Genomic DNA, 13,256 nt, shown 5'->3' with positions numbered 1-13,256 from the left:
TATTAAATATTAAATGATCCATATCCAAATCAGGGGCAAAAAAGCTTGATCAGGACATACATAATGTCTTCCATGTACTGAAATGTTCTGCAGTGTTGAAATGGGATCTTTTGACTGCTCTGACATGTGAAGTTTGGGTTCTTTCACTCTTATTTTAAGCTCAGGAGCAGAAAACTTTTTCTCTGTGCAACAGGACATGTCCATTCTGATAAATCTGATACAAGTTGTAGTCCTTTACTTTACCCTTATTAGAAAAAACTGAAAAAGCAGAAACTTGCACCAGCGACACTCTGTCTTTGCACCATCAGCCCCATATGAGACGATGACACTGAATGCAGTATTTGGAGCACTGATGTTATAGAGGTGATAAGAAATGTGTTGTTTTTTTAGCAGTTATCTGGCTGTGCCCACAGTATTTTATCTACAAGAAAAATACTGTTTGCCCCAGACCACAACCGGAGCGATGGTCGGGTCACTAGCAATCCAGAGCTTAACCCCAAAATCTTGAAATGAGTCTGGGGTCATGAGTAAGTCACTAAATATTGCATTTTAAATAAATAAAGTACCATATTAGAAAGCCATCTATCAGGTGTGTCACTAGGTTTTAAGGAAAGAGGGGGCTTAGCCCCCAAGAGATGCACAGAATGTGAGTGAACGTTTAATTCCACAAACGACTAACAAAAACTGAGAAATTTCACTTTTTGGACAGATTTAACAGAAATACTTTACTGTGTAAATGTTTTAGGCCACCATTACGTTTATAAAGATAGTATGAGGAGTGATGCCATGACTTTCACTCACAACACAATAATCTTTTACTCCCAAATATTTTGAAGTTGCACAGATTACATTTTGAGGACATATGTGACTAAAGTGGTTGTAATTTCAAGCCCTGAAAAAAATATTACTTAATTACATAAATTAGAATTACATATTAGGTACTCTTGAAAAATATTTGGACTCGGCAAATTTGGCTTATCCATCTCTTTCTTGGCTATCTCCACTTTCCAATCAGTACTCTCCTAAATAAAAGCTCAAGTTAAATAAGTCTTATATGGTGCACTTGGACTGAAATGTTTCATATTTCATATTCATATCAATTTCCTTAAAATTCCAAGACTGTCTGCACCACAAATGACTATATCCTGTGAAATCCTTTTGATTCGCCTTTCCAGTAGAAGCTTCTCCCCTCTCACTCTGACTATCATTCTTATTGCCATTATTATTATCGACATTATCTTTCGTGAATTAGCTGTTTCACGGTGTGCATCTGATGCTGGAGCTGATGCTCCAGAAGGAAGTCATCCCAAAGACAGTATGAGGAGGAGTGCACACCTAACTCTATACAACCAGGACCTTCACATTGCATTTCAGACTAACTAGCTAGCTAAGTAGCAGCGTTCTTTTAGAGCTGAAATGTAGCTTTTGACCGAAAAACAACAAGGTAAGACATGCAGGTACAGCACACATCTCATGCTGTACATGGGGCTCTCTCCCTCAGAGTGCCAGGTTTTTATTAGTCAAACAGGGACCATTTGGTAATTACGTGGGACTTCCTGCTGTTAGCTGGGGGGCTGGAGCTAACTTATTGTTACTATAAGCAGTGACCAATACTTACTTTCTTGAAAAAATTTTGAATATCCATTCTTGCTCTTCTAATGCTGTTCTAGATGGTTCTGTGTGCTCCGCTCCCGGTACACACATTGCAACCGAGGTTGCAAGGAAAACGTGGACTGCTTTTCAGTGATGTGGGCGTGCTCTATATAGAGCAAGTGGAATGGATTGGATAACAACGCACTGACTGACTTTCGACCTTTCACGATCAAAAGAAGGGAAACAAATATTTATGATCACATTTAAGTTAATAATAACTGGTTATATGATTATTTATTTAAACTCATATTCTGGCCACATTTTAATGAATTTGGCGGCACTTTTTTGTAAAAAAAAAAAAAAAAAAAAAAAAAAGTTAATAAATGTACATAAAATTATTTAGGGGGGCTTAAGAACATTTTAGGGGGGCTGAAGCCCCCCTAAAATAGGCCTAATGACGCCACTGCCGTCTATGCAGCTTAATGCATTGCAACTGATTCCCCACAAATTGTGCTTTTAGAAAATTTGTTGACCTTCTCAGATGTTATTTTAACCATACATTTTTAGTCGAGTTGCAGTAAGTGGTGGTGTCACTGGACTGCAATATATTGATTTAATTTCTACTATTGTCGTGATATTAGAAACACTTCTTCAGTAATGTTGCTGCCCATATCAACCCCACTGCAAACTACATCCTTAACAGTAAGTATGCAGCTAAAATACTCACACATCTGATTTCAACCATCAGTGAATGAAATAATTCAGTCATGCTGTTTGAAATAGGAGCTAATTAACAATTTATCAGCTGCGACTGAACGAAGAAACTGTAGACAATTACTTCCTGAACCCAAGGCAGTTTAAAGGACAACTTTTGGTATCCACTAGGGTCTGTGCAGACCCCTCTGTAGACTTTAATGCACAGCCTAGAAGTTTAGACGATGTCAATTATCCGTGCAGCAAACTCATCCACTGCCTTGTACCTGAAAAGTAGACTAGATACTGTTTCTTGTATGTTCTGTCCACGTCCTTGGCCCTGTTCTTGTGAACTGGATGCAAACACTGTTTTCTCTTTTGACTTTTTTAATGTTGTTCAGCCAAACACACACACAAAAAAAGAGCAGTTTTTCTCCTTATGCCGACATCATGTTTTTTATTGTGCTTGTGTGGAGCTTGTCATCCTGTATTACCATTGTACTTAAAGCACATTGGTTCCAAACAGAATGCACTTGTGATGAACACTCAGTGGTCGGCGCTATGCTGTAGAGATTTGGGATTTAAGCTCCACAAGTCCATCGCTGGCACCGCCTGTGGATGAAAACATCTTAACCAAAGGACAAGCCAATGTTTAAATCCAGTGTTTCTACTAACTGTGCAAAGCTCTGCAGAAAAAATGGCACCACTTTTCTTTTTTTCTTCTTCGCTGTAGGCGTCACCCGTTGTCCAGTACTGGATTTAAAAACTGGGCTTTTAATTACATTTTTTTTTCTCTGTATTTCTTTAAGGGGCTGCAAGGTGGCGCAGTTGGTAGCACTGTTGCCTCGCAGCAAGAAGGTTGCCGGTTCGCGTCCCGGTGAGGACACCGGAATCTTTCTGCGTGGAGTTTGCATGTTCTCCCTGTGCAGCGGGTTCTCTGGCTTCCTCCCACACAGTCCAAAAACATGTTGAGGTTAATTGGTGATTCTAAATTGTGAATGGGAGTGTGCTTGATTTTCTGTCTCTAAGTGTAGCCCTGTGATAGACTGGTGACCTGTCCAGGGTGTCCCCTGCCTTCGCCCTAAGTCGGCTGGGATAGGCTCCAGCCCCCCGCGACCCTTGTGAGGATTAAGCGGTGTATAGATAATGGATGGATGTATTTCTTTAAGTTAACACGTGTAAAGAGCTGACTTTGAGTTCAGTATGTCCTCCGCTACATTATGTGAGTCTGTGTCTGTGTGTGTTTGTAGGTGTACTCTGGATGTAGGTGTGTGGTGGGTAATGTGTCCTGGGGGGAGGAGGGCTTTGCTCTGGCAGGGAAGTGTGGCAGCTCCTGCCACCACATGCCAACATTCCTCTCCCTGCTCTTCATCATCATCTTCTTCACCTTCCTCTGTAGCATCCCAGCGCTCACTGCCACACTCAGGTAGGTGAAAACCTTTAACTCTCTGAGCGCCAAGTAGTTTTCGCTCAACATATCAAACAGCATCATTTTTCTATTTATTTCTAAAAATTCTTTGGATACCTGGATATGTGGGACTTTTTTGAAAGAATGCTGGATGCAAGTGATGTTAAACTGATTAAACACAGACTGAATTAGGGATGCTCCAATGCCAGTGTTGGGTATCAGTGGGTTTATGTGCAATATTGTGCTCATGGTCTCAAATTCTTAACAACTGTTCTCATACAGCTGCAACCAGTGTCACTCTACTACTTCACGTACATATCCTTTATCAGGAAATTGTTCTGTAGGATTGTTACCACTTTTACAACCGCAACAACAGCTCACTAATGATCCCAACAGAGTGTCTGTGGCAGCACAGTGATTCAGAGTGAAAGATTAAACGGATGGAGCAGATGTAGCTGAGGAAAACGGTGTTGGAGCTTCATTATGCCTGCATGTCTGACCAAGAATGTCCTGTGTAGGTGTGTTCCAGACAGCCAGAGATCCTTTGGACTTGGTATCCAGTGGATTGTGGTGCGCACACTTGGTAGGCCCAGTGCATCGTTTTACAAGTTTACCTCTAACATTGAATCACAACCAAAGTGTCTTATTCTCTCCTGTCTGTCTTCCTCACAGGTGGTATTCCGGGACCCATAGCGTTCGGATCAGTGATTGACATCTCCTGCATGCTGTGGCAGGATCAGTGTGGAGAGCAGGGCTCCTGCTATCTCTACCACAACTCAGCCATGAGCCGGTACACACTAGTAGCTGGAATCATCTACAAGGTAACATACAGGCTGACACGGCAGTTTCTCTCAGATTCACATTCTCATGTTTTATATAAAATTTTGCTGTACACAATAATCAGCACGGGCAGAGGAGAAGAATACTACTTTGGTTTAGCTTTCTTAACCCTCTGAACCCCAACACAAACAAAATAATACACCTTTTAATCAGCCAAAACTATAAAAACAAAATCTTTCAACAACTTTTCAACAGTACTTGAACTACTCATCTCTTGGTAAACTTAACCAAATACATGCTTAAAATAGTTATGTTTAATCAAAAATCACTTTATTCTGCATTCTTACCTAAAAATTCACTCTAATTGGCACTATTCCAATTTATTAAAAAACAAAACATTCTGTGCTCCACAGCACAACCATGGCATTTTTACTGACTCAGCTATGATCAATGCTAGTGTAAAAAAAGAAAAAAAAAAAAAATCAGGGACTTTTTGGCTGAAGTGCAGGCAGACACATGAACAGTAACAAATTCAGCACTGGTCACACCTGTGGGCAATTTAGAATCACCAATTAACCTCAACATGTTTTGGACATGAACAGCAGAGAGAACCCACGCTGAACAGGGAGAACATTCAAACTCCAATCAGAAAGATCCCAGGCGTCCTAACCGGGACGTGAACCGGGGATCTTCTAGCTGTGAGGCGACGGTGCTAACCACTGAGTCACCTTGCAGCCCGCAGCAATTAAAACAATAAATATAAAAAGGAGAACCCTAGCAAGCAACGTTGTGCTGATCGATCAGTCATGACTCCAAAGAATCTGTGAAGTAATTTGTAGAAATATTTTGAATTCTTCACACTGCATTGTGAAATTCCCAACTTAGACAAGTCTGTTGGCTGATTGCTACACTAATCGTCAAGAATTTTTCTGACAATGTCAAACTATTCCATTTCTATTTTAAAATATTCTTTTAAAATTGTTCTATGTGCATTTAACCCGGACTAGAGACGTGTCTTCCTCGCCACTATCATCTATGCTGCGACCCCTGTATTTCAGGTTTTGGGGACGGTCTTTTTCCTGGTAGCCAGCATCCTGTACCAGCCTCCTCCAGAGTCACCGCAAACCAGCTGTGAGAGCACCGACCACGGCACGGGACACATGAGTGACCTGCCTGTCAAAGACCTGCCTGAGGACGGCGTCATCGTCAACCTGCACGCCCGGTTATGATGTCCGACACCCGCTAACCAGTGAGGCTGTCTGATTGTGTGTGTTTGTGTGTGAGTGTATTTGCCAGAATGCCTTCATGCACACAAAAACAACTTTCTATAGCTGCTGTCTTGGAAGTAATCCCTGCTTTGACCGCATGTGTGTGAGTGTTTGGTGCCAAACAACAGAGGTTTTTATCTACTAAGAAGCATTTCTACAGATATGTCAAAACTAATCAGTAAAAATGACTTTTCAGAATGTGAGTCCAATGACATTTGTGTTTCAGAATCATTACGTCATGTCATCGTCCTTCAAAAGCATTTTTGATGTGGTGACAACAAAAAAAAAGCATTTATATCCACCTTCTTTTGTTCTTTCATCTGCACCGGCAAATAGTTACAGTGCTTTATTATCTACACATAGATGAAGCCATAATGTAATATAGTGTACAAGATCCCCAGGTCAGCAACAATGAAGCCAAATCATATTTATATCATACATCCAATAAAGAGCATTAAAATGCACTTACAGTTCCTATAGAAGGTATTCAGACTCCTTGACGTACCACAGACTTTATGTTAAATAGATACTTTTGCTGTTTTTGCCCATCACTTTTCACTCAACAATCTGAACTGACACATAAAAAAAAAGTCTTCTTGGGTAAGTCTCCACAATGAGACCTGGGTTTTGACAGTTTATCCTGAAAGATCTTTCTTGTCGCAAGATTGGAAAAGAAGCAACTGAGATAAACTTCAGACGACTTGTCTTGAAGCCAGCTGTCTTGGCTGTTTGCCTCAGTTCAATGTAGTGCTGAACTGTTGCCTCAGTATGAGGTGCTTGTATTTGGCTGCATTCATCCTTCCCTGAGTCCTGACTGGTCTCCCTGTTCTAGTAGGTGTCCAATGGGACGTTCCCGAACATGAGGGGTCTCGCTACCTTTGAACATTAGATGCTTGATGGGCATTCAACTGGACCATATCACCGTAGATGAGAAACAAATACAGACTACAGCCTCGTACAACTGTGCAAACACTGGCGCCTGATGACACGAATATTTCACTTGTGGACTGTGTGCTCCTGGATTTCAAACCGAAACCAAAATGGTGGCTCACTTGAAAACTTTCTGTTGTATTACAAAAACAGTTCACCAAAATGTGCTTCTGAAATCACAAGGTGAAAAATAAGCCGTGCAGCCCATGAATCTGTCTTTATTTTGGATCGAGTTTGTTCAAAAGTTTTTCGAGAGTTTGTAGAAGCATCTCCTGATTTAGCTCAACTTTTTCCAAATAAGGAGCAGTAAAAGACACGCCCCATCTCTCAAACTGTCTCCTACTTATGTAGACAATAAATGGGAAGTATAAAAATGATGGATTCTGTGGACACATGCCATTACTCTGAGCGCCCTCTGTTGAGCTGCTCTACCAAAAAGGCCTGAGTGAGAAGGTGCCACTAAGACGGTCATCCTTCCTGGAGGTTCTCCATCTCCACATAGGACTTCTGGTGCTCTAACAGAGTAGGCTTTAGAAACAGCTGATCTATGCCTCACCACAGCTTTACCATGGAGGTCTGTGAAGAAATCCTTAGACTTCATGGCTTGTTTTTGTTCTTACATCCTGTCTGAATCGTGGGACTGCATATACAAAAGTCTCTCTCTGCGGCAAACAGTTCAGTTTCTAAACACATCTCAAGGATTGATCTGTGAATTGAATTAATGTAACGTGAACATAAACTATTAATCACAGTACAGCAGCACAAATATATTTTCAATTAGAAAAGCACATATGTATAAGAGATTGTATTTCAAAGCAGTAATGCAGGGACAGAAAAAATCACATTACTTTTGTGATCTACATAAAATAGATCTATGTATAGATTGCTCTGCTGGCCGATTTGGTAGTACCACTCTGATGCTACTCTTCCATAGGAATTGAATAACTGCACTTTAAAAGAAATATACATTTGCAAAGTATGTGTTAAAGCAAAGCAGGCATTTAAAGGTGGAGTAAGTAATTCTGAGAACACTGGAGCAGTGTTGGGTGGATCGGTCTGAGCCACTTTGTTTCCCATTTGCAGAGACAGAATGTGTAAAACCACAAGATTTTTTTGTTTTGTTTTTTTGTTTTGGTGCACACACAGAGCAGACAGCTTGCAGAGATATTTGCAGATTTTGACATAAACTGTCTTGGATTAGAATCACATACTCCACCTTTAACACCTGCTTTTAAAATAGTAAAATGTTGCAATATAATCTGTTGTTTTCTGTGGAGCTGCTGCAAAAATATGTGCGAATATCTGTACGTCCATGGTGGACTTGGCATGTGAATTTGGACCTTGACCAGAAGACCTTTTCACAGAGGACATGTTGATCTGTCACAGCAGGAAAATCATTAACAATGTCTCAGTGTCGTTAGGTGTCCTCATAAATCATGACACTAAGCCAGACTGTGCAATAAAATGATCCTAGAACTGGCTAACCTAAGTGGAATGCAGTTATTTTAAATGCTGCACTTTTCCTGTTATGACAAGCTAAATGTCCACTCTAAAAAGGTCAATTGAGGCTGTGTCTCCAGTGATGACTGCTGAAACAACGGAGAGAGTCAGAAATGGAGGAATCTTTCTGAGCTTGTTAGCCGTGTCGCATCATTTAGTATTCAGATACTCTTCCCAAAGTAAGAAAACCTGAAAAAAAGCAATCAAATAAAAAAGTAAAGTCCAGGACAGGAATTCAGCTTTCCTAAAAAATCCCTTTATTGCTCAAAATTAGAGAAGATTTAATGGATATGGATGAAACCAAGATGTATTTAGGTTCTAAAAAGTAATTTAAGGGGCCTATTCCAATCGCCTAAATAAATGCATGTCTGCGAGGAAAAACACTAATTAGCTTATATAAAGAAACTATTTAATTGCAAACATTATTTTGATGTTCTGGGCTGACATAATAATGTTAGTAAATGCATTAACTTAATATTGTGAGTGATTTAAACTCAAATTTCTGTATTAGTTGATTTAAAACAAAATGTGACTTAATGAAATTGGTTCAATAACTTAATTTTTCCTAATTCAAACTCACTAAGTTCAGGATTTCAAGTCCTTTCCTCTATCTTGTCATGCATTAACAATGTCAGAAAGTAAATCAAAATACCTTTGATTGTAGATGAACAGCTAATTCCTGTAGCGTTATTTGTTGGTTGAACATAATGCCATTAGAAACTTCCTGAACTTTTTGAGTCCACACATCTACATTTTTCGAGTGTACATGCACTGGTAAATTATCAAGGGGGTTTGGAGTTTGTGCACAATGAATATCAATTGTTTATTAAAGTCCCAACGGTTGCAATCACAAACAGTTGGTGCTGTATATTTGTCTTAGCATATTGACAATAAACTTCATAAACTGCTTTAAAAATGCTGAATGACAGATACATTGATGAGATGAAGTACATTCTGTCACACAGCTAATCAGCTACAAAGGCTTCTGACATTTTGGAGCTCTCCGTTTGTTCAGTTCTGATTTGACTTCTATTGGTCAAAAGGGATGAAGTGACTGCCACAGTGGTTGGCGGCTTTAAGTGTTTTGTGGCAGAGATATTCTGGGAAGTAGTTTGTAAGCTGGGGCTGCTGAAGGTGATGCACAACTGGCACGACATGCAGTAAAAGAAATCAGCCTGTTATTTGGACCTAAATATCACAGTACTGTAAGTCGACAAATGTGCCAAAGCAGTTTTGCCTAACAACTCTTGTACTTTATTGTTTATCATTGGCCTTATTTATGCAATTAATTTATTTATAATATTTCAGCTCTTATATTGGAGTTTCGCATTTACTGTGTGATGATAACAGGAATGCTGCCCCGGCCACCCTCTGTCAAAACCTCCACGTCTTGTCTACATTGTTTATGTGATAGTGAAACACAACCTACTTGTGTTGCCTGTGTTATTGTTGTCATCATGTACTCTGCTCTTGTACGGACTGACCTAAACACCTGATGTTGAAGAGTTTGATTTCCATATGAATGTATATATGCAGTTCTCCTAGTTGTGCTTTCGAAATCAGTCCCTGAGCTTTGACAAGCCACTCTGTAAAACGATTTTTATTCTTTTTTATTTTGTTTTTGGTACTGTGTTTTTCTAAAAAAAAAAAAAAGAAAAGAAAAAGATAGAAAGAAAAAAGAAATGGAAGCAGTGGACTTGAAATCAATGATCTTTTTATGAAAGAAATTCAAAGATGTCAAGTGTTTTCTAATTACAAAATCTGAACAGCAGATTGTGTCTCAGATGTTTTCTTTTTATCATGTTGTGCGTGCGTGCGTGCGTGTGTGTGTGTAATCTTCTTGAGATGAGAAAGGAACAAATACCATACACACAACTTCAACTTCTCTAATTAGTCTTCTTTAAATTCCTACTTATACTCAGGTAACAGCTTTGCGCTCTCATCATTCTCCAACAGGCTTCAACAAATCATCCCCTTAACCTTCTCTCACCGTCTTGACAGACTTTCAAAAAAAAAAAGTGAATCCCTTAAAACTGTAATTGTGGTTTGAATAACCTAAGAATTTGCCAACAGTTCTTACTAAATCCATCATTTAAGACTGACATGTCTAGCTATGCATGCACGCTTTGCAAGATTTACAGTCAGCCTTTGGTTGCGTCATGATGGTGCCTTTCATTGGTTTTTCTTTTAAAATGATAAACTGAAGCAGCTTGAGTAATTCTCATAACATTTCAAGCAATACAATTATTGTAAAGGTTCCAAATGTTTGTTTTAAAATATTTACAATGCATCTGTCAAATATTAGTTAGCTGTAGTGAAAATCTATGAACATGAAGACACATAAATGTATTTTCTGATAGTTTTATTTAGGAATTTCCCAGAAGGCTCACTGCATTCAGAGATCAAAGGGTCTCCACAGTCTCCAGAGCAAAATCCAGCTTTCTGATTTCTGTGTATCACACACACAATCTGACACAAAAGGGGAAGTACTGTCACTCAAACAGTCACAAACAGACAATTCTTTTATTGCTATGTTGAGTCTCTTGCAGTCTCTCACCTTAACCGCGGTTCCTGTTAGTTCCTGGTTCGAAGGACAGCATTTCAAGGAACTAGATTAAGAGAGTTTGCTGAAGACATCAGATTAACGGAAACAGACATATTAAAAAACAAAAAAACAAACAAACAAAAAAACTATTGTGTTGTAGTATTTTATGACATCAGCTTTTCCTTAGCTATTCCGAAATATGTTTTGTTGAGATTTTTGTTTGTGATGCTGGCCACTAGCGCAAAAAAAGGTTTAGAAATGTGAAGTTACCAGGTGATGCATTTTTTTCTTTTACACAAATGTATGCTGAGAACTTGTTGGCTGGTTCTCCTTCACTCTGGGCTTCACTTTATCCCGAACCATCTCAGCTGGGTATACATAGGTTATTGTACAGGTCATCTTATCTGATGCAGCACTCCTTCACTCTGTTCTTGGTCAAACAGAGCTTACAGATTCTGGAGGTGAGCTGCCCTGTTGTCTTGAATTCTGAGTAAATCTCTAATAGTGTTAACCCCCCTTTGCCCCTCTTCCTTGCTTTAATGTAGAAACCCCAGATGCAGATAAAAATCATTCACCTTCTTACAAAAACATAGTGTTTGGAGCCAAAAATCTCACATCTGCAGTCATCAGACCAAAGTACAGGTTTCTGCTGGTCTTAAGTCCATTCATGATGTTTCTTGGTTCTCTTCTTCTTCTTCTTCTTCTTCTTCTTATTCCTGGTCTCTCTCGGTTCTGGTCTCCCTCCAGCAGTTCTACCATAAATGCCCGATTCTCACAGACTCCTCTTAGCAGTTATATGTGTCTTGCTGCTTGAACTCTGGCAGGTATTGATCTGGGCTCTAATCTGAGCTCCTGGTAATCATTGTTTTCTAATGAACTTTCAGTGCAGCAGTGGGAAACTCTTAGTCTTCCTTACCTGGGGAGGTCCTCATGAGAGTCAGTTTCATGAAAGTGTTAGATGTCATTCCATCATGAGAAAATAGTTTTGACACAAAAGAACCACAACATCTATTCTAACCTGTTTTGACCAACCACCTGATATTTATAGAGGTCAGTCAGAAAAGTTCCAGGACTGGTCTTACAAAAGATATATTCCAAATCCAAACTACAAACTACAAGTTTTCCCCTTTGAAGTAATCACCCTGAAGTCTAACACACTTTCCCAGCCTTCTCTGCCACGCCACCATACATTCCTGGAAGGATTCTTCCGAGGTCCTCCGCAGTTCCACCGTCGCAGCTATCTTGATGTCGTCCACGTCTTCAAAACGGGTCCCCTTAATGACCCCCTTGAGCTTGGGGAAGAGGAAAAAATCACACGGAACCAGGTGGGGTGAGTAGGGAGGTTGCTCCAGCACGGCCATGTTGTTCTCACCCAGGAACTGTTGGATGTTGAGGGAATTGTGAGCAGGCCTGTTGTCATTGTGAAGCAGCCACGACTTGTCCTGCCATAACTCTGCCTCTTCTGAATGAAGCAAACGCCGCAGGATATCTTTGTAGACGTGTTGGTTGATTGTCTGAAGGGAAAAACTCGTAGTTTGTGGTTTTGTAGTCCTGGAGCTTTTCTGACACGCTTCGTAATAAATAAAATACACCTTTTAAAGCTGTCCCTGGTGAATTATTAAAAAACAGATAAAACATCCAGGGTACCAGTGCTTGAGTCTGTGACTCTTTGTCATAGATAATAAACTGTGGCAGTTCTGCTTTTCAAAATATGAAATATCCAATGGTGTTGAATGAATGAATGGTTTATTTTGGTTACAATCTACGGTACAAAAATTGAATTGTGTGCATTCAGCTGACAAATAATTACTATACATGCTTGCATTAAACAATTTTTTCTCACAAAAGCAAATTTAACAAGCTCTGTAACCGAAAAAGAAATAGACTAAAGCCAAGGCTTATTTTTACCTACATGTTGATGTTCAAAGATTGTTATAGAAAAAAAAGAAATCATTCTTAACAAAAACAAGATTTTGCTTTAGACTGTGACAACTGTAGTGGATGTAGAAATGATTTGGTTGCAGTTTTTAACAGTTAAATGTGCTTTTCAGTAATGTAATAGGTACAACTAAGGGAAAATGTCACATGACTTTATTAAACATTAAGTTATTGTGCAAAAAAAAAAAAGAAGCTTATTCTGAAGAGGTCAGAGAGTGACATTTCTTCAAGCATTTCTTTTGTTGAATTGATTCTTTTGTGTCTACACTTGAAGAAACCATCCTATGAAACTAAAGCTAAACTTCTTTAATATATATTTAAAAATAATGCTGGACTGTTGTTCAGTGGCGGCTGGTGAGAAAAATAGTAGGTGGGGCTGAAGGTCTGGAAACCAGAACCCTGTAGGGGGGTCCGGGGGTATCCTCCCCCGGGAGATTTTTGGGGTATTTTACATGTAAATTAAGGATTCTGGTACATTCTGAGAAAATAATTAGGGGAAAATATGATCTTGACCTACAAAGACAAATTGGGTGGGGGAAACTGTATTTTAACTTATTAACAGATTATTATAGCCTACACACAGCCAACCTACATTAATGTA

General features: G+C 39.4%; 1 protein-coding gene across 1 annotated transcript in view; it reads left to right on the top strand.

Annotated features, from left to right (window-relative positions):
* The window catches only part of slco4a1 (solute carrier organic anion transporter family, member 4A1), a 52,116-nt gene extending 42,173 nt beyond the window's left edge, over positions 1–9,943 (top strand). The window contains exons 9-12 of the mRNA XM_008288114.1: positions 3,537–3,712; positions 4,213–4,277; positions 4,367–4,515; positions 5,533–9,943. Of these exons, the coding sequence (XP_008286336.1) occupies positions 3,537–3,712; positions 4,213–4,277; positions 4,367–4,515; positions 5,533–5,703 (561 nt within the window). The 3' untranslated portion in view covers positions 5,704–9,943. The remainder of the gene's footprint in view (positions 1–3,536; positions 3,713–4,212; positions 4,278–4,366; positions 4,516–5,532) is intronic.
* Positions 9,944–13,256: the final 3,313 nt, after the last annotated feature.

The sequence above is a fragment of the Stegastes partitus genome, unplaced genomic scaffold, assembly GCF_000690725.1.
Source record: "Stegastes partitus isolate 25-593 unplaced genomic scaffold, Stegastes_partitus-1.0.2 Scaffold12, whole genome shotgun sequence".
In the NCBI taxonomy this organism is placed as follows: domain Eukaryota; kingdom Metazoa; phylum Chordata; class Actinopteri; family Pomacentridae; genus Stegastes; species Stegastes partitus.
This window is presented reverse-complemented; position numbering and strand designations above follow the sequence as displayed.